The following is a 21,903-nucleotide window of genomic DNA, read 5'->3' as shown; positions in this document are numbered from 1 at the left end:
TAATTTTGAAGGTCCATGCTTGAGAGTTTGAGGACTGAGAAAAAACATTTACTTTGGTCTGTGAATAAGAGAAGCTGGATTGTGTTGTTGCTATGTTATGAACGTCTTATTCTTCTGTGTTGTTTTTGTGGGACCTGGATGTCTCCAATTGTGGTGAAAATTTTGACTGTAAAGGCAGAGGCTGATACAGACTTTAATTCTAAGTATGGGAAAAGTAATTGACACTAAGAAAAACTAATAGTTTGAGGAGGTCATTTAAGACTGAATGGGATGTAAGAAGAGATGGTGTGATTTCTGAGAAGTAAGGGAGTGCCTGGATATGAAGTAATCATGGGGCTTTCCCTGAGGTCTCTATAGCAGATGCAGGAATAATTTGTAATTGGAAATGAAACCACACCTGAGAAGTCGGTAGGGGATAGTACAACAGAAAATCAGTGGTGACTGCTAGGAAATTTTTACAGTCCACTTTTTTACAGTGTAGTGGGTGAATAACAACATCTGCAGAAAAAGTGAGAACAGCTGGGAAAGTGAATCAAGCATTTCTAGATGAGGGATCCAGTGCCTACAGAGAAATTTATATCATCTTGTTTTAATCTGGAATGAAAACAAACCAAGCAAATGGTTCCTACATCCAATCAAAATTGCTGGATGAAGCTCAATTTGTATGTTGCAAACTCATGCAAATGTAGTAGATTAAAAAAAAGTGTAAAAATATATAGAAAATGCAGTTAATATATCTGAGAAAAATTCCAGCGCTTTGAAGAGAATATATGAGAGAGATTGGTTTCATCTATAAAATAACAATTAATTTAACATCACAATGAATTTTACCTGCATTCACTGCCCTATTAATAAAGTATGGTTCATTATGAGCAAAAGAAAACGTTAAGACAGTCACATATAAGAAGTGCTATTGCTGCTAATTTAAAATTTAAGAAGTTACAGGTATTTTGACAATAGACAGAGTAAACATAAATAGGTGAAAAAAATATTAGTGAATAATTATTCTTAGGGTGGAACCCAAAATATTAATGTTATTCATGCAGGTCAATAATTATTGCTTCATTCAAATGAAAACTAGTGTCCTAGCAAAACAAATTTGCCCCCTTCATTAACTATGTCACTAGATACACTTCATTTACTTTTCCGTCTAAAAGAACAGCTGATGTCATTATTTCTGGAATGGTGTCTGGAAAATTTCAGTAGATTAAATCTGTTACTTTCAAAATATAAAAAAAGGCCGAGAAGAGTTCACCGAATAAACTGATTTTTTTCTATCACATGAAGCCCACATATGAAGGAATACATTAATGAATTGAGCACTAATGCATCAGAAACTTGGAAAAATCTTAATTAAAAAGGTTGTTTTTTTCTAGAAATGTATCTTCTTAGCCATTTCTTATTAAGTTATATTAAGTCCTATTAGGAAATGTAGGACTGCTCCTTGTTTTGGAAATATGTATCTTCACAGACAGATGTGGTCTTAATTATAACTTAGTTATATCACCAAAAGAGTAATTTTAGACTCCTAAATGTTCAAAATTTCTTATAGGACCAGATCATAAATTATGAGAGACTTCTGACTTTATCAACTATTACAGCTGGATTTAGTTCCCTTACTAACCTGAATAGAGAATATTTTTTAATGGATGGAAAGCCACTTACATATGTAAAAAAATCATGGACATTATTATTTGCTACTCCCGCACACATTTATATGCCAAATCACCCAATTTAGAGATAAAGTTACATTTCTAGAGAGTTTTTAAAAATCTGTTTATTATAGGAGACTTGTATCTACAATATTGGCAAACATGATAAGAAACAAAACTTATCCCTCCCTTTTTTCTTTTAGGATAGGGTCTGAGCAACTTTGAAGTTAGCACTGCTTTGAGCAGAAAGTTGGACTAGGTGACCTCCAGAGGTCCCTGCCAATCTATACATGTCTATGATTTGTGATACACCACTGACAAGGATATTACCAAATATTTCTAACAGAATATATTTTCATGTCTTTGTCCAGTCTTTGGTGCTGAATTTTGGAACCGTGTATAATTAAGATACTTCTATCTTATTCTTCAATAAGTAAGCTTTGCTTCTGGGCACTTGGAAGTACAGTATTAGAGGCTTGTGCTCATTAAACTTGTGCCATAGTCAGTGACATAGCTCTGTCTGAATTGTAAATTGAATAGTATAGCTAGCATTTCCTGGAAAGCACAACTTTAAGTAACATTGTGCACAAATACTGCATGAGGTACAGGTTTCTTCTGCCTTTGCTCCCTTCTGATGTATTCCTTCATCTACTTTAGCCAATATTATTCAGGACACTGCATATGGGAATACAGAAGTCTGTAAAAGACAGCATACTTAGTGCTGGTGCTGTATCACTACACATAATACAGTATATATACTCTGGAGTCAGTGGTATATCTCCTAGTAGTTTGATAGCCTGCAGCACCTTCAGAAATGGTGTCTGTTACACCAAGACTTAAAAAAAAAAATCAAATTCTGTTTCGTAATTTTTCATATTGGCTTACAGTGGCTGAAAATATTCTTTATGAAATCCAAACAGTTTGCATCTTTCTAGGTTATAAACCACTTGGAAGCTAATTTTAATATAGCTTAGGGTAAAAATAAGCAAGTAGAAATAAGACACCTGCAGCAGCCACCCACCCATTCAATTTTGAGCAGAATTTGGGAGACTGCCTGTGAGGCCACTTTAAAAGATTCTGTTACGTTTGTTCTCTTTTACTGCATTCATCATCATGATATAAGCTTTTGTTTAGTTTCCCAGAGGTTTGGTTTTCCAAGAATGAATCATGAAAGATAATATTCAGTGGAGTCAGAAACGAACAGTGCTCAAGTATCTGTTCCTTCTAGTATTAAAACTACAGACGTATTAATTTAAAAAGGGAAAGATTAAAAGTCCTTCTTCTATTAAAGAAGTTAAAGTTTAATGGACCTTAATTTGATGTCTTATTAGCAAGAATTCATAAGACAGTTAAAAAGCTGTATGTTGCAATGATGTGTTAATAAAATTCTTGTTTCCACAGCTTGTCTCTGGCATAATGACGCTTGGTAGGTGATTATTCCAATTGAGGTGAAAAGAATAGACTCTAAATGAATATCTCATATTGTTACACAGAATAATAACTTGGCCTTCCTCCTGATCAGCCTGACAACCCTTCCTTTTAGCTAAGTGATTCTTTCATTAGTTCATTGCTCCCTAGTAGGAGTTTGGAGATAGATAGTTCTTTGGAGGATAGCAGTAAAAGATAAGAAGAACCACAATGTTCTTCAGGAGAAGGTAATTTCTTCCAGTGAACAACTTTTAGGAAACTGTGGTCTTTTAAAAGTCAGAGTTACTTCTTACGGCCCCCATCTAAGAAAACTATAGAGAGCTTGTAGCTTCACAGAAAAACACAGGTTGTATTGTGCTTGAATAATATTATGACTTCAATATTTTGTCCTTCCTGTCTTCAGACAAATTGGTCTGGATTTTTTCCCTGGGGATGCATAAGATATCCCTCAACTGCATAGCAAGAAGGCACAAATGGACGTCCTTCAGAATTCCCCTGGGAGCAGCATTTATAGCAGTGTGGAAAGATGAATGGTACACTAAAAATGTATCCTTTTTATCATGTTTGGGAAATAACAGTAGCATTGGCTTCAGCTTGTTCAAATGACTAGAAACTTCCAGGGTGGCTATAGAAATATGAAGATATTGATGCACAAACTAGTACTGGGGAACAGACCCAAATCTATGCAATGGACCCAAATCTAGCACCCAAAGCTATAAAATGTGAGAAGCTGTACTTACACTGCAATTTCTTGGTTTTCTATTACATTGAGACCTACTAGGTCAAAGGAACATGCACATCGCACGAGGGAGACATCTACAGGAAACTAACAGTAATAAAGACCTGTACAGTCCTTTATTTCATAACAAGGTTTATGTATGCAGAAATTAAGTGTCTAGAACTATACTTCAGTGTCACTAAACATCCTTAAGTTTTTTTCTTTCATTTGGTTCTCTAATCCTTCCATGTTATTTCTGAACAGTCATTACTTACACAGCAAACACACTTTGCGTAACTTAAATGGCCGTGAGGTTTTAAAATAAGTAAGTTATTTAAAAATCCTCATCCTTTTAATCAGATATATATAGAAGAGAAACTATTAGAGAAACTAAAACAAAAAAAAAAATGTCTACCCTTCTTGAAGAAGTGGGCCATGATGACTGGATCTAAGATTAAGAACCAACACATTCTTACCTGCAATGTAAGCGTACCGTACTAGATCATAGATAAAGAATCACTTTATAGCGGTGTTTTTTAAGAAGTACAGCTAGAGCATTAGATTCATGAGACACAATGTTGTACTGATTGTCTAATATCAGCCACTGGTACAATTTGTTGCTCCATGGTTTTGGGGAATAAAAGAAAGCAGAATGTTAAACCAAGGAATGACAAAATGACCATCACAAAGCAGTTGAATGGCTACAACACTAAAATAATAAAATTATTGGTATAGGATAAAAAAGGAAAGGAAAGGACAATATGAAATTAATTATTAACCTTCCAGAAACAGTCATATAAAAAGTCATTTACGTGTTATACTTTCTAACATTGGTTTAGAATGGATTTTTGTAAGCAGATGAGTTGTTACATATAATACTTAAACATTGTGGGTATTTTAAAACTACTGTCTTGGATTATGCATATCCTAAAGCTCTTGCTGAACACCTTTGTCAAAACATGTACTATGTATTAAGTACTTATTCCTGTAAAATGCCGCTCTCCTAACCTTATTACAGAAAACCCCTCTGAAGTTACTTGCTGTCTAGAATGCTGAGGGTACTTTAGTAGAATTCTACCCTAATTCACATTAACTAGGAAGCTAGCTGAAATATATGTATGCTTTCCTGTTGATGGTTATTGATGGTTGAATGTTCAAACTGAAAAATCAGGAAGAATGTATCTGCATACATTATTTCATACATGAGGAAGTTTGTATGTTTCTTGTTTCTTCTATGTATGGTCCTATCTGCAGAATTAAAGTGTCAGTAGTACAGAAACATTTAGTTTTGTAGTCGGTGTACCAGTCACCATGAAAATATGAGAGCATAGGTTTCAGTACGGGACTGCAATTGGAGTGTAAACCCAGTATTTACAGACTGATTGTCCTGCTCAGCTACTGGTTCTTGATTGCAGCGTGTACGTGCTAGCTTTAATAACACATTTATTTTCCCATGTTGAAAATAGGCAAAAGACGAAAATTTTTCCTATAGTGGTGCAGACGGTCTTCTACTCTTCATTGTATCATAGAATTACAGTGCAATAACTGTTAAAATTATAGTGTAATAACTGTTGATGTAAGCTGGCTTTTTAGTAGCAAACTATCGTAAGTTTTACAGATGTTCTGTTGCATGCGAACTTTGCAAACAATTCTACATTTCAATGTCTTATCCAGATTCTAACTATTCTTGCTGATGAGCATTACCATCTTCCAAACAATTCAGCTGATTCTGTAGAACAGCAAGAATTACCACGCTTCTATCCACTCTTTCTTTTAATTGCAACATCTATTATGTACACTACTTAAAATGCTCTATAAACCCAGTTGCTGATGTATCCTGCAGTTCTCAGAATTCTGTTTGCTTAAAAGTATGACTGTATCTGGCATGGAAAATCAGGGGATTTGTTCAGAAGCAGGAAGTGGGGTACGCTGTTGGGCCATTATATAATTTGCACTGGCTATTTCATTTTCAAAAAACTGCTCCCCCTCATCTTCCTACCCAACAGACCTCCCAGGCCCGATGCACGAATTAGTTTGTGTACCTGACTTCAACAGAAGCTGATGATGCTTGCTGGCTTTGCTCAAAAATTTGAAAAATTTGGCAATATCAAAAATGCGGAAACAGTTGAGTTCAGTGAATGAAAGTGAAGTGCATTTAGTCTGACAGGAATTTGCTAACTGAGGAATGCCACAGAATTGTCAACTGTTAAAATAAAGGAGACATCCTTCACTTCCATTGGAAGCAGAAAAGGTCCAACTACATTTGTACAGAAACAGCAAGATGAAAAGAAAGTAGGGAATAAAAGAGATCAGTAGGAGGGACTAAGTAGTGTAGGTTGATGCCAATTATTTCTCAGACAAGCTGTAGCTACAGTGTATAAGAAATAACATTGTTTTATGTCTGAAACCTCTAGTTCTTACAAGAATATACTTGTTAAATGCAGTCCTACTCTAGTTTTGTATCTTCTTGCATGCAATCTTTCAGTTTTTAACTAGTGTCTTATGCAGTAAGATAACTAAGATCTTATGTCTTAAAATAATCTACATTTCATTATTTTATAGTTTAAATTGGGGGGGGGATGTCAAAATTTCTTGGATTAAAGCCAATAAATCAGCATGAACCATCTGAAATGTAATGAATTTAGATAAATGGGTGTGTGTGTGGAAAATGCTGAGACCCATCCTCTAAGACATTTAGGGGCTATGGGAACTGCAGAGTATCCTACAAAGCTTTAAATGGCATGTGGGAGGCTGCCAAAGCCCAATTGCTGGAGAGGTGCTTACTTGTGAGCAGAGATCAATACCTTCCCAGTAAGCAGAAATGTCCGAGATACACCCATGGCTACAGCCAAGCAGTGAAGTAGCACACACGACAAATCTTATGTTCAGGAATTTCCTCTATATTGTATCACCAGAAGTCAGAGTGGTCTGTTTTCAAAAAGGGGAAAATACTTTTTTTCCCACTCTTTGACATCTCAGCCATATTTCACTGGCTGAAGCATTACAGGTTTAACAGGAACTTCGGGGTGCGGTGGAGGGGAAAGACTGCACTATATGAAGAGGCATCAGAGGAGGTTTAGCATGGAATCCTAAGTTTTATGCTACAGTGAGTTTTGATACAGTAAGATACAAGTTCTGATTTGGCCAGGCAGACTAAGGAAACAGGATTTCTTGACATCTTCTTCAGCATCTCAGGAGGTAGTGATTAATTCTGTTTGTTTTGCTGAAGGTTTAATGCTGCAAGATGCTCAGTGCTTTAAAGTGCTATTGATTGATTTGGGAATTATTAGCAATTGCAATAGTGATAAATAAATTTGTGAAAGGTGAAGAGAAGAAAATACATAGAGCTGTTTAACACCATGATAAAACAAAGGTTTTTGCTTCTGCAAAGCTTTTCTGTTATACAGGGATACAAGTAACTAGAGAGGGTCAATCCATAATGTCCAGATTACTCTCACAGTTTAGAAAAAATACTCTTACTTTTGCGTTAGCAAATATCAGCCTCTTTTGGAGGGGTGGAGATTCTGAAGATCCTTGCCTATCTCCTGAATAAAAATTCTAAGAACATGGAAGATGCTGAAGAAACACTGAATTGTGTGATAGGCAAGTGATAATATCTTGTTTTATGACTAGACAAAGTAATATTTATCCATAATAAACTTAAGGCAAATGAGAAACTTAAACTTTTCAAAATTATCCACAGCAGAAACTTCTTATTCATGAGGAATCAGATCTTAAAGGTAACATTTAGGCTAGAAAAAAGTAAAGTTGTTTCCACTTCATTCTTAATTTCCCTTTCCATGTAAAGGTATCATTTTGTTGGGGTTCCCTTGGGATAGTGCTATCTATAAACCTTCCAGGAAAAACTGGTAAGCCTGCTCAGGAAAGAAATCATAAGGGTTGGGAAAATGTGACATCCACATTTGGTTTTGTTTTGTAGTTTGTGTACATTTCCTCAAACACTAAAAGACATTACCATATATATGGTTACATTTTCCAGCAAGTGTTGCCACTAACTTGGACATGTGGCTTTGTATTATGATTTAAATGTTGCTCAAAAAAACCCAGCCTTTCCTGAAACACAAATAAGCCAATGCCCAAGTATCACAAAAGTTCTTTACTTGGGTGTTTGTAATGTATAAAAGCACATACTGAAAAGAGTAGCATTACTTACCTCAAAAATATAATCTTTTCCATCCTTTCCATGTACAGCTTTAACAGCACAGATGTCCAAACCACCAAATATTTCAGAACAGGTGTCAACCCAAAGCTTGTACCTGTTTCATAAAAACAATTTTTTTCTGTGAGCATCTCCTCACACTCTTGTTTTTCTATAGGCTTAAGCTAGTAATGTATTTTATATAACATTTGCTCTAAATTCAGAATTTTCACTATATTGTCAGTTTTACTGAATTTGTATTTCCCAGAATAGTAACTTAGAGATACTGGCCTGATTACTTTGCTTTTCCCAGTAGAATCCCGACAAGCTGTGGCTCTGTATCCTGACCTAGTATTATGCTGGATTCTGTCCCAGTTTATATTGGTCCCAACATGTGTCTGCTCTAAACTGTGAGTAACCTGAAGATTAGATATGCTGAAACACAAATAGCATTTAGCTATATCCCATCCTGCATTTCCAGTGCCCTTATGCTAGTACAGCTTGCTAGTTGTGGCTGTACCTTATGTGAGAACTCCACAGAAAGAGGATTTATCATCTGACCAGTTTTTGTGGCTTCGGTGATGCCAAGAGGTTTTAGAAAGTAAGGAACACGGCTTCTGTTTTCCTGTTAAATTCAAACTTGTGCATCTGTGCACAGATTCAAGTGTGACAATCCTCTTGCCCGTTATGCTTGGTAATGTAGTTAATTATGGATGGGTTTTATTATTTTATCAGGAAAACTAGAACGAGAGTCTCCATCTTAAATTACGGACCCAACTGTATTCCAAAGTAGCAATGATAGCTTTATATGTACATCACTGAACAAGGCAAAAGAAAAATCAAGACAAAACAACCCTTAAGATGATGCAAAAGAAACAGATGTATGACACTACGTAGAAGTTATGTAGCAGGCAGACAAGGATAATATTCTTCATGTAGGGTTACAGACAACTACAGTAAAATTCAACAGAAATTTAAAGAATTCTGAGGAATTCTACAACTCCTAAAAAAGGCTAGTGTTTCATACAGTATTGAACATAAGAAGTCCCCCACTTCATTTCTAACCTCGTGGTAAGCAATACAGACTGAGGAACGGACAGTTTACCCATTCTATATGCAGTAATATGATTTATTTTTCTGGCATGAAGAGCTTTATCCATCCAATGAATAGAGGGATTGTCTGACTAACAAGGGAATGAAGTGGGACTTACTAGAAAAAGAGTGAGGCAATTCCTGTGATCAAGTACAGAACTGTTAGTGACATAACAGGGAGCCATAATACTTTGCTGAGAGAGTTCGGAGGTGATGTAAGCTGTGTGTGTTTGCTCAATGGCAAGGATTGACTCAACAGGACACAAAATAGCATTGAGAACTTTCATTAACTAATAGCATAGCTGTGCATGGGCTATGGTAGGTGATGATATGATCTTGAAAGGTTATATAGGCAGATATCCCAGTTCCACCAATTGAAGGACATGTTTTGCTTAAAAAAAGCCCCAGTTTTAAAGCAGCTATTTGTCATAAACTTTTTTCTCTTTCATTGGCTTGTATTTGAGTATAAATGAGAGCTATTTCCTTTTACAGACCCTCTCCTGCTCTCTCCTGATCCAGCCTTTGAGCCATGATGATAGATTTGCCACATCATAGTATTTTCCATTGCAAAAAAATTGATGTAATAAACACAGCATTTGACTTCACTGGAGGATCAAAGCAAACTTGTTGCTGGGCTGAGAGTTTTATTCATATATAAATATGTTCAGTAATAGCATCCTTTCCAAGTAAACTTATTAGGTCACATTCTTTATATTTTCTTCTATCAAGTCTGTTCCAGTGGAAAAGCAGAATACAAAGAAACTGATACAACTGTTTGAAAAAATCCTGATGGTAATATTTTAGCAATGAAAATAATTTTTTTTTCCTGTGAGAAACATGTTTTTTGTCCAAAATGAGAGGTTTTTTTGGATGCCTGACAATTTCAGCATCTGTAGATGCACTGACTGACTGGACTGCGTGCATGCACTTGCTTATAAATAACTTTTTTTTTTTTACTGTAAAATAACAACATGTGTCTTAGAAAGTCATGACGACAGCAAAATTTGTCTTTAACAGTAAATATCTGGACTTTACATGAAAAAAAATGAAGACATTTTCTTTAAAATACCAAAACATCAATCAAATCTATGAAAGCATTTTTAATAGTCTATCTTCTGCCAACAAACACAGAGCTAGAAAAATACAGTTACATTTTGAAAGAGAGGTCTTGGATGGACTAGCCTGTAGTGTTTTAAACCCAAGGCTTGCACAGCAGGTTTGACGAGAGGTCATGGTTCTTATTTTCCCAGAGCCAATATAGTATGCAGCAGCCTTAGAACGGACAGATACTATTGTTCCTCATGTGTCTGCCATGAAATATCTGGTGTGCCAAATGAGGTGTGCACAATTAGCATAGGTCTCCATTCTTCTGGTCCTATCTGGGGGGCAGTGCCTCTCTGAAATAGAGGGGTCAATAAGGATGTGTAACATTGAAATGTGCTTGTTCTCTGCCTCGTCATTGTCACTTACTGTGCCACATTCTTTTTTCTTTTCTAAATTTCTAGACTAAGATTTGTATTCAGTCAACAACGTCAGCTCAGGCAGTGCTTTCAAAACACTTCTTCCTAAATCATGAGATGTATTATAAATGAAATGCACATGCATCAGATTTGATTGCTTTTGGTATGCCATTAAACAACTTCAGCTCTTCAGAAAACTTCAATTTTCCCTCCTCTTCTTTGCTCTGCTTTGTGCACTTCAGTGTGTAATCAAACAAAAAGTGGGGCTCTGTGATACACACCCCTTTCTGTTATGAGAAAACATCCATCTTTTCTATGTCTTTGTCTTCATCAGCATAAAAGAAGTTTTGTTTTCTTGGCTAGTGTTTTTTTAATGGGAAAATACCTATTATGCTCTAATTATCTTACATTCAAAAATAGAAGCAGAAGCAAAGCACATAGAGCATTTATAGTCAGGCAGGTAGGCAAGGTTAGCATTTCATACTCATTACCCATACTTGATATTGTTTAGTTTTCCTTACGGCAAAACTAAAGTGCCTGTGTTTTTACAGAGGAATAGCTCATGGGCTGTAATTATACACAGTAAAGCACACTCTTTCTTTTCCCTCTCAGTGAAGGCATAACCTCACTTTCTAAAGGAAGGTGGGAGGGGAATGAGAACGAGAAAATAATGTGGCTCCACTCCATCCCCAGAGGGGAGATCAGTGAGGGCACAGTCTAGACAGGGGTTGGAGAGCAGGGAGTTGTAATTCCCGTCTTATTTGTTTTCACCTTTCTCAGGGCAGGCAATGGTTCAGTTCCTGTGTCTCCCTCAGCTCGTAAGAGGGACCAAGTTGTAGGTTCCAGACTTAAAAAAAAAAAAAAAAGAACACCAGAAAAAGACTACTGTTGAACTTTAAAACACCTTTTAAATTACACTTTTATTGTACAGAGTTTTTTCAGCTTCCACTGGTAGCAACCTTTGGAGAAGCTGAACAAAAGAAAATTCATAGCCATGAGAAAGCCTCGCAGATTCATTTTGCAGAGAAAAGAGGCTTATATGCTGTGGAGGAACTTGGAAAAAATGAGTAGTATTGAGAGAAGAGTTCTGTCAATAGAAGACCTGAGCTTCCAAATGGTACTGCAAGGAGAATGTTTTTGACTGGATTGCAAAAAGTATACAGCATAAGGATGGGAGAGAAAAACAAAAGCACAGTAAACCAAAGTACAGAGCTGGAATGATGACACGAGGGAAATAAGCTTCAGTATATCCCAGCATCTGGGTAAAAAGCCTCACAGAGCAGTTTAGTGGAAATTTCAAAAATGAAAAATAGGCAGTTTAGCAGGATTGAAAGTAGAAAAGAGAAATATGATTTAAATAGGCAAAGTTAAGACCAGATTGCTTGGTTATAACAGATGATGTAGAAGCAGAAAAGTTTAAAACACTGTGGCACGGGTAAAAGAGGGCAAATGAACCAGAGAAAATGATTGACAGGTTGAATCTGAAAAATGGAATGTTTTGAAGGGAATTCCAGTACTTTTCTAGGTGCAGATATGGATGTAGAAACCCAAGGATGCATGTAAGCACCCAAGGCTAGTACTTAGTTTGGGTAGTTAACTCTGAGAGAAGTCATATGGGAAGTCTTGGCTCATGTTCTTTCATCTAATTCAAAGATTTTTTTCCAAAATGAATGGGAGACATGCATTTACTGTGAGTTTTAAAAAATTCACTTAAAATAAAATTACATTAGTTTTTTTTTAATTACCTTTTACATGAGATTCGACTTACTTATCTGACATAGCAATTTGTTCCAACATTGCAGAGCCCGTGTTTGTCTTCCAATTTCCAGATATGGAAGTTCTCCTGAAAGGAGGAAAATATTACAAAGACAGCCAGTGGTTTTATATTTTCACTATCTCTTAAATTACTCTGATTTTCACAGGAATACTATAGCTCTATTTACACCTTTTTCACATCTGCAGCTTACAACAGAACATCTAAAACACGAAGAATTCTAACAGGCATCGCAATTGTCAGTCATACTCACTCCACTGTAGGCATGTTATGAAGTGTGACAGTGCTGTGAAATTTCTGTTCCCCATTTATTCATTTAGGACTTTTTTTAAAAAAAAAACAACCTACTATGATTAAGTGAAAGTGGTAGCAATGAGCTGTTATCAGTTATAAATGGATTGAACAGCCTCTAACATACTATTACTTCAAACGTCAAGAAACTGAAGCTTCAGCTTCTTGTTTCAAATCCATACCACTGCAGAGTTAGGTCCCAATACTTGAAAATCAAGATATCTATCTTTTTAACATCTCTGAAGTGATCTCAGATCTGTTTCAGAGACGGATTTTGGTTTTTCCTCCAGTTTTCACTCTTTGCTAGCTTACTAATATAATCTAAACAGTTTATGTCAAGGCTTTATATCATCTTTTGTTTAATCTCTAAGAAAAAAGAAATCATAAGAAGTTTTTTTCTCCTCAGACCTTAGGACTGCTAGCAGGGCTGAGAAGATCACTGTTTTCTGAAACCTAAATGCTGTACTGAGAATAGGCTAAGGATACAAATTATGAAGTGTTTCCAGTTAGTAAAATAATAGGAACATCTGCAATGTATTAAAAGTATATTAGGCAGCAGCTATAGTTTTCTCTCCATTTTTCTGTTAACCTAATTATGAGCGTCAGTAGCAATTGTGGCGGAATGTTGACTTTTCTGTGGGAGCCTCATAAAGTTAGCTGAATTTTAGAGCATAAAGTTCTTGTAAGGTGCCGTATTCTTTGTTGATGTGGGAGAAACTAGTGAGAGGGGAAGGTGCATGTTGAGTGCTGTGTGTAAGGTAACTTTGCCCAGTAATAAGGATATTTTGTGATTTCTGCTTCATTTTTCAGGTGATATTTATTTATATGTGTGTACTTACAAATAAAAAAATTTAAGTTCATTACTACTCTACACACATATTCTGCATCAGAGAGATACTACTTCTCACAAATCACAATTCAACTCTATTGCAGACTTCTCAAAGGCATTCATTAGCACGTACTATTTAAGGTGTCTTTTAGGAAGCAAAATGTGACCAAATCAGAGGAAAAAAAAAATGTCCTGAAGACTGTTAGGAAGTATTTAGTTCAAGATCCTCAGCTGCACTGATTTAATCTCAGCACTACTGACTAGAGGAGAAAAGATGGTTTGATTTAAGCCGTACTTTCACTCCACAGTGTGAAACGTCCCCTATTGAACCTGAAGCAGTCTCACGACTGGATGCTTGGCTGGCTGCAACGATGCTGTAGGGACCAGATGAGGACTGAGAGGAATGCTGCGGACACAGACCTAATGGATGTAATCTCAATAGCTTGTGGGCTGGAGCTGTTGTCTGTCATACAGAAGAACTCCAAAACAACAGGGCTGTTCCATTAGACCATGGTTAAATGATACAAAAGTACCCGACCAGACCATCTGGCACTTAAACCTTAGATATGATTTCTGTAATTCATATATGATTTCCTCTACTGAAACTTGTAGGTTTCCCACCCTTCTTCAGTTCCATTCTGATAATTGCTAAGGGTCTTTCACATCGTTATTTCCTCCTCTTTTGCTAAATACTGAATAATATAGAAAACAACTCCGAACACTTTTGAGTGCTTTACACTTAGGCTTAACATGTTTTCACTTGATTTGGTCTTTGCAAAGAAGGAAGAACTGTTTTAAAATTGGGGAAAAAGGAATTATGATTAGTATAAGCAATTCATAGTAACTTGAGCTTCCCCTTTTCAAACACCTTTCTGCTTTATTTAGTACCATTTAAAGTATGCAATCCAAATCATCGGGACAGGGACTTGTAATCAGAAAAATGTGTAGAAATGTCTACCTAAAATTCTTGTGTAGATAGCCTGCTTAGTGGTTTGATTCTATAGCACTTTCTTTGGTTGATGTGCTCTGCTTTTGTTTTATTGACCTTTTGATCAAAGTACATTAAGTTATGGATTCAGAGTATTGCTTTTGGAGAGGAGATTTAGATGTAGTGTTTTTGTATTTCTGTTTTTCTTCATTGTGTGTGACCCTTGTAACTCTATTTCCTTGAAGTCAGATGAATTCTGTAATGGTACCAAGTGTAGTTAAGTATGCGTCACAAAACGTTTTGAGGAGCTGTGGTATTTAGAGGGATCCAATGTTGCATTTTGGCTATAATCTCTACTGACAGATGATAAGCACCAGTGTTTTGTGAGTCATGGATCCACTTATACCACAATTTCCCACAGAATTATAAAACTGAAGCTCTTAATAACTCTCTTTAAACTACAAAAACAAACGTTCAGCTGGTGTTTTTTGTGGTGGCTCTCTAAGTACTCTGTTCCTGTGTCACAGAACAAAATGAGAACCAGCTGTAGAACAATATTCTACTGACATAATGTATAGGTAGGCATATGAAGAATTTTTCAGACATTTGGTAAATCTCCTTTTCATGATGCTTTGTAACAATGGATCGGTATTGCATTTTTTTGAGTGATTTAACTGTATGAAAGAAACTAGAGAAAAAAATGATTGCTAGGCTTTTAGCATTTGGATGAACCCAGAGTTTCTGAGTAGAAACTTAAAAATAAATAAAAGGTAGGAGGAACAGGCTGTCATTTTAACTTATTTTTGCCATCCCTTAGGCCAACTGCTGCTTCTGTGAAGAAGAAACATTTATGTTTGAAAATGATAAATTTACCATGGCTGACTCTTCCAAAATTATTCTAGAGACTGAACAGCATTTAAATTTCAAGTCAAAGGAAAAAATGTAGGGATCTTTCCTATGAAACATAGTGGTGGTCCAATTTCTACCATAGGCAGTGAACCATCAAGTTACTAACACTGCATCTGACTGCTGGTATCTGTTGGTGTGTCATAACCATTAAGAGTTGGGCCTTATTCCTAAGACTCTGCCACTTGGGAGCTGTAAGACAGAGACAAATCAACTCCATTTATTATAAAGAACAGAGGAGGGGAGAGATGGGTAGCACAACATAAGAAATCTGCCTGTCAAAGCACCAACAAGAGAGAAAAGTACTATCCTAGCCTCAAAGAGACAGAAGTAGTTGTATGAAAAGTTCTGAAACAGAGAAAGAAGACTGGAAGTAGAGGAAGAACAAGGCTGTTGAATGGCACTGAGTAGAATAAAAGGGGCAAGGGAGAACCTGGGGCAATAAAAAAGGCTAGGCATAAGGGGTAAGGACTAAGAGACAGAAAGGTAGAAGTGGTCTGGTAAAGCAGTGGGACTGGACCAAGATACGGTTTGGACAGATAGGAGAGAGCTGACCTTGAGGTGTAGGAACATAGTGCTATTAGAAAAAGTAGGATGGATGTCTCCAGATATGGGGCTAAAGCCAGGAAAAGTCAAATCTGGAACACCAATGTAAGACAAACAAGCAGAATTGGAATTAACTTCCCTGGCGAAGCCAGGGGCTAAAAGCTCTATTATTCAGAAGCTTTTGTTTATGATTCTTATTGCCCATAGGGAGAGGTGGGGTAGGCCCAACACACCTGAAATTCTGTTAGGGCCTTGAATTACAGAATTTCTGTCCTGCATCACCAAGAAAATCACAAACAAAGGATTCCAAAAACCTCTCAGTCCTCACAAGCCATTTGAGTGTTCTGCCTTGGTCACTGTGTACAACTCAAATTTCTAACACACTGTTTTTGCAAAATTTAGATAGTTCTGGGTTCAAAATAAGGCAGAAGGATTGAGTGTCCGTTGTGCTGGATGGATCTGACCTATGGGAACAGTATTTCCACCCAGTTCTGTGTTGTGCTTTCTTGAGGCCCCTCATATGTACAGTGAGAGGCAGATGGACTACGGAGTTGTTCTTGAAAGGCCTAATCTTTGATGTTCTTTCTCAAATACTCCTTCAAGTCACATGTCAGGAAAGGCTGGCAGTTACTTGTACAGTTTTGATCTTCTGACAGTAATGTCTTAGGGGAGAAGTCAAGAGTATGTGGCCTTTCAATATCAGCCTAAGGAGATATATTTTGCCCCTTCTTCTGGCTCTGGGCAAAAGGTTCTACTTTCTCATAGAGGTTGTTGGCTGTTCCTAAATTACTTGACGCTTAATGCTAACTCTGTGTTTAGTATTATAAAACATGTTACGTTTTTCCTTTAACCCAGCTCCAAGTTTTTGCTTCTCTTAGTATTTATGGTTTGCTTGGAGTTCAATTGTTTTTACTGATAAAAGAATTTGACTGTACCTTACAAATGTCAACACACAAGAAATTTCTGATCCCTCCAATGTCACAGGAGTTCCTAGAGAAATATCTTTGCATGTGTATGGGGGTGTGCATATGCAAATGCATATGTGTATTTTTATCCATGTTTTGTTATATTTTTCCTGCCTCAGAATTGTAAGCCTGAGGGAACAAATACATGAAATGATCTAACTTGTCTTAAAAACATGAATGAAGTAAGTGTATGTCAGATTACATTGCTTGATAATTGAAACAGAGTAAAAATATGCATAAATACAGTTACCATAGCTCAACTACTACATGATAGCCTGTTTTGCTGCTCCAGCTTAATGTTGTCTCTGAAACTGAAACATCCTTTTAGCCTCTTGTATAGTCATGATCTTTAACCAAATACCTGGATTCTAAAATTAGAAGAGATTTTCATCCATATATGTGAAGGCCATTGCAAGATTACAATTTTTCTTACATGTGTTCTGTTAAAAGGAGAGTACTTTGTTCCATTAAAGTGTTACGATTCAGGTTTGTGTGAATGAATGCCATCTAAGTATCCTTAGAGGGAGAAGAAAATTTGACCCTAAGTTGGTGAAAAGATACAAAGGAATATGATTTAACAAGTCCTCTATAAAAACAAATCCCCTTCCAACTGCTCCTTTTTTTAAATGAAAAAATAAACAAAGGTTAGCAGGAAAACCACTCTGGCAGGCTCACCTGTTGTCTTAATTCTCCTCCTCCCAGTCACAATCAACTTAAAAAATGTCTTGATAAATCTAGAAAGTCTAAAATACAGTCTTTCCAGAGAGCATGACAAAGGAGGCATGGAGTCACCACATCAGCTCAGAGACTCATCCAACAGTCTTAATCGTACTGGTGCTTATCAATTTTGAAACAAAAGGATGAAAGAAGATAAGTTTTTGGCTCACATGTATGCCTTGTAGTTACTGCCTATCTTTTGGATCCTGATGTCATATTTGGAGTCTATGAAGGGTTCAGTAGTGGCGTAGGTCTGAGTAAGTGCTACCACGCTGGCTATGTCCTGAAAATCGTAGTGGTTGTCTACCTTGATCTGTAGTCATCATACCACAAGTAAACAGCATATACAAAAGAAAAAAGAGCAATTAGGAATGAAATGTAGAATTCAGTTGCAAATGGCATTCATGAGAAGTATGGTTTTTGACAGCATCAATTTATAAAAAAAAGTATTGGATATTTTGTCTGCTTTCTAGATTCTATAACATTCCTGCATTAAAGTATCTATTTTTCTAGGCAAAATATTACCTGTTCATCTGTAGAAAGCAATTTGCAGACAGTGGAATTTTATTTTGCTTTTCAATTTTTTTTAAAGTGGTGATTATTAATTTTAGATCTGCATATTTTAGAATTTTTCAAGGTGTGATAATATGCAACACTAATTTATACAGAATTCTTGTTGATTCTGTAAATTGCTCATGTAACTGACTGTATATGCAGCCCACCATGTACTATCACATCATGTATCTCCCGGGGCAGCAGATGAAGGGTCATGATATCCTGATGAGTGTGCATTCACACGGAGCACAGAGGGTTGGCTCGAGACAGCAGAACCAGTTTTTCTCATTCTTCCCACTTCTCTGCAAGGAGTCAGGCTTTCTAGGAGCAGGATTTCCTAGTTGTGAAACATTGTGCTAAGATGGTGAATGGTGGGGAATATTGATCTGGGGGAGGGGGAGAAGGAGACTTTAGAGGACAGATGGAGGACAGAGGCATTACTTTTGGACAGGGGGGGCATGTCTCTATGGTTGACTTAAAGGAAGCTGGCTGAAGTGGGGAGAAAAAGGGACTCAGAAGTCTTAGGGCTATTAGAAAATGGGAGAGGGAAACTGGAACTCCAACACAGTGACCCAAAGTACATTTCAGAATGGTGACGAAAGGAGGCAGGGATTAGTATTTCTCATGTTATCTAATATTAGGAGAGTTTGCAACTGTTTGCAAGCCCAGTGTCTTGTTTGCTTCCATTGTCACCTGGTGCTTAAAAGGGAACCTGTGGGCCAGAGTGCCACAGCAGTGAGATGGGACTTGTGTATTAAATGGGGTCTGGTGAAGCTAAAAGAAGTCATAAGGCCTAAGTATTTGCTCTCAACTCTCATATGGAGAACAATAGAGAGTAATTTGCCATTTGAGAGCCATAAAACTGGACACAATGCCTGGTTTCAACTTAGTTTCTGAAAACTTAATTGCATATGAGAGTCTAATTACAACCAATGGAAACACTACTCCTAGCAATGCCTTTAGGGAGGACTGGGGTACGAGGAGAACCTTTATTTGGACTCTGACAGTAAGCATTTCACTACAAAAGACTGGCATTTAATCTTTAAGGATTTAAAATATTTTATAGCTAAAAAAATCTAGATTTATTTCTAGACATTTGATATGCTGAGCATTTCTGTGCATTATTTCCCTTTTCTATAAACAAGTGGTGAATATTGAAAGTACAGTATAAACATTCTAATACTTCACATATGCAATCCACAGAAACTGCAGTTTAAGTAATTAGTGGTTAATTCTGCTCTCAATTACATTGGCTGCCAGATTTCCACTAACTTACTAAGTAAGAAATAAAGCAAAACAGTCATAGGCAAAAGAACATAACATACAGTACAACTTGCATAATTACTGAATAAAATATAATTAAATTAATTTTCTGTTTCTATTGTTAGTGGCAAATATTACGTTCATTGAGCTTTTGGAAATTCAAGATGATAAATGTAACTATTCTCTGATGATTTGTTTTAAAATGTAAAGCACTTAAAGCACTGAAATGTTTTCAGTGAGAAAAAGTGGTTAATCTGTAATGACTAGAAATTTTCACTGATATCAATGAAAGCAGAATTTAAATCATATCCAATTGAGCCATCATTGTGAGATAAGCGATATCAAAACAACTGTACTCACCACTGAAATGCAATTACTTTGGAGAAAGAAGGCAGCAGTTATACAGTGGTATGAAACAATCACAGAGAATACATTAAGACAGGAAATGAAGAAAAGTTCAGTATCAAACTGAAACTAATAAAGAACCAAGGCAAAACCTTCCTATATTCCCAGGTCCAAAAAGTTGGATTGTGCAAACAGACCTTGACTCTAAAATAGTTTCATTGCAGTCAACTAAATTAATAAATAAGGTTCTGCTTCAAGAAAGCATCTCAGCACGGTTCACAGAACATCCTATATAGGCATCAATGTGAAAATATATTATGTGTTTTAATATTTTCCTAAAGAGAGGTGCTTTCTTAAATAACATACAAGCAGAGATTTGAAAGGGTAGGGATCTGAGACAGAATTTGGACAGTGAAAAGTTAAAATACCCAGGAAACAAAAGAACATGCATATTATTTTAGACAAACACCCGGCCTCCTAGCATGCGATAAGTAGCATCTGCACCTTTCCCATGCCTGAATGAGCATGTCCAATCTTCACAACAACGGGAAATGTTGGCATTGTTAGCTAAGGGGGAAAACAAAAAAGACATATTATAGAGAGCAACCGCGAGTTAAATTATTAAGCGACATCATTTACGAAAATTGACCACATGCAGCCAAAACACGACCGTAATGCAGCCAAAGATGTTCTTGCCATGTGGTTATTCGAACATGTTATTCATCTATGTAAGACTATGTGTTCTGATTAATTACTGTGTATGTTTTCTGACTGCTATGTTATTCCCAATACATACAATTGGTGTACTTCTATCTTAACTTTATTGTATGTCTGTCTTTCGACTTCACTCTTTAAACTGAATTTCTGCTGTTTCCTATTCTATGTTTTGCTACTGTGTTTTCTGACCCATAAACTCACATTCTCCAAGGTTATAATCATTAATGATGTCAAATTAATCACCTTTTTCCTTTTCCCCTTGATTTCCATTATTTAGCAAGGCTGTAAATTCCTTTTGTGACCACTTATGAAAGCAATGACGTCTAATTCACCAAAAAACCTTTCTTTAAAGGCAGATCCTAGCTTCGGTTACAGAATATCCAATTTCTCTAGAGAAGGCTCCAGCTTCTGCATAGAATGCAAGTAATAATTCAGCCATTGATTAGGAAATAAAATATGCAAAGGCATACTAATATGCTTTATTCAATCAAATGATAATGGTTCTGTCTCTCAGAAAGTTCTGTGAATAACCAGGTTTTTTCCATCATTCATTTGTAGAAGTTTTAGATCTCCCGGTCATGGGTACAGCTGTCACTTCCTTCTCTTCTTCTTCCACCTAAAATGTACCTATATTGCACCTCTATCAACCAAGCATAAATACAAATACTTAGTAGAACAGGATTATAACTAGAAACAAAAAACTGAACACCCTCAACACATACTTAGACTGGGCAGCAGCAGGACAGTAAGTGTTATGGGGTCTGAAACCTTCAGTTAGTACCAAATTTTAATAGAGTAAATACAATCAAAGGCAAAGTTGATGCTTTAGAAAATAAACTAAGAATTCTTAGAGATTTTATGAGAAATTTATTTTCCAAATACTTAGAAAGGATTCTCAAGAGGTTAAATCGAGTTCACACATCTCACCATGCTTTCCACAACTTTGCACAGAAACACACGAACACAAACAGATATTTAAATGGAAAATGGCATGGGATTGCAAATATTGACATTAAGATCAAGAGATAAAGAATAGGAAAGTCACTTTCCTTTTGGTAACATCCAAACCTATTTGTAGGGTTATAGAGCTAATCAAAATTCACATATGGTTTTCGTATATTTTGAACATTTATTTTCAATATGCTTTTAAGGATGCTTGATTTAAAAATACTTTAACTGAAAGCCAAATCTGCACAAGAACAAGCGGGCATTCACTGCAAGGTACATATTCTATACTACTCACTGTCAGATTCCTGGTACAATACATGAATCTCTCTCTTTTTTTTTCTGTTTCTAATGGACATTCCTAAAATGCATACTGATGCAATATTGTTTTGTTCCGACTTCTTTTTTTAAAACATAAAAAGAACACCTAAGCAAACAAAACCAAGTTGCTTCTTTTCTGATAGAATCTCAGTTTCTGCTCTGCCTGATCAGAAGAAAAGGGAGGAATCTTTGGATCTGCTCCTTTAACGTATCAGTTTTCAAAGCCTGATGAAACTACAGGGTCCTACAGTTCTCATCTACGCAACACAGGCCATGGAAGTTTTTCACTGAT

General features: G+C 36.3%; 2 protein-coding genes across 7 annotated transcripts in view; one reads left to right on the top strand and one right to left on the bottom strand.

Moving 5' to 3' along the window:
* The window catches only part of LOC148050178 (uncharacterized), a 78,854-nt gene extending 61,553 nt beyond the window's left edge, over positions 1 to 17,301 (top strand). For 4 of the 6 annotated variants that reach the window (XM_087744834.1, XM_087744837.1, XM_087744835.1 and 1 more), the window contains 2 exons: positions 3,484 to 3,613; positions 13,712 to 17,301. In XM_087744834.1, coding sequence (XP_087600960.1) covers positions 3,484 to 3,613; positions 13,712 to 13,910 — 329 coding nt within the window. In that variant the 3' untranslated portion in view covers positions 13,911 to 17,301. Of the gene's footprint in view, positions 1 to 3,483; positions 3,627 to 4,158; positions 4,258 to 8,273; positions 8,357 to 13,711 lie in introns of those variants that run through there. The other 2 variants (XR_015701528.1, XR_015701526.1) reach the window with 2 other exon arrangements.
* The window catches only part of SYN2 (synapsin II), a 199,275-nt gene that overhangs the window by 32,662 nt on the left and 144,710 nt on the right, over positions 1 to 21,903 (bottom strand). Inside the window, exons 6-9 of the mRNA XM_087744827.1 lie at positions 20,133 to 20,195; positions 17,636 to 17,778; positions 12,278 to 12,352; positions 7,973 to 8,075 (exon numbers count right to left, since the gene is read on the bottom strand). Of these exons, the coding sequence (XP_087600953.1) occupies positions 7,973 to 8,075; positions 12,278 to 12,352; positions 17,636 to 17,778; positions 20,133 to 20,195 (384 nt within the window). The remainder of the gene's footprint in view (positions 1 to 7,972; positions 8,076 to 12,277; positions 12,353 to 17,635; positions 17,779 to 20,132; positions 20,196 to 21,903) is intronic.

Source organism: Nipponia nippon, unplaced genomic scaffold (genome assembly GCF_047370975.1).
Source record: "Nipponia nippon isolate SJK-2023a ecotype South Korea unplaced genomic scaffold, ASM4737097v1 scaffold_9, whole genome shotgun sequence".
Classification (NCBI taxonomy): domain Eukaryota; kingdom Metazoa; phylum Chordata; class Aves; order Pelecaniformes; family Threskiornithidae; genus Nipponia; species Nipponia nippon.
The sequence above is the reverse complement of the archived record's forward strand: the minus strand, read 5'-3'. Positions and strand labels throughout refer to the sequence as shown.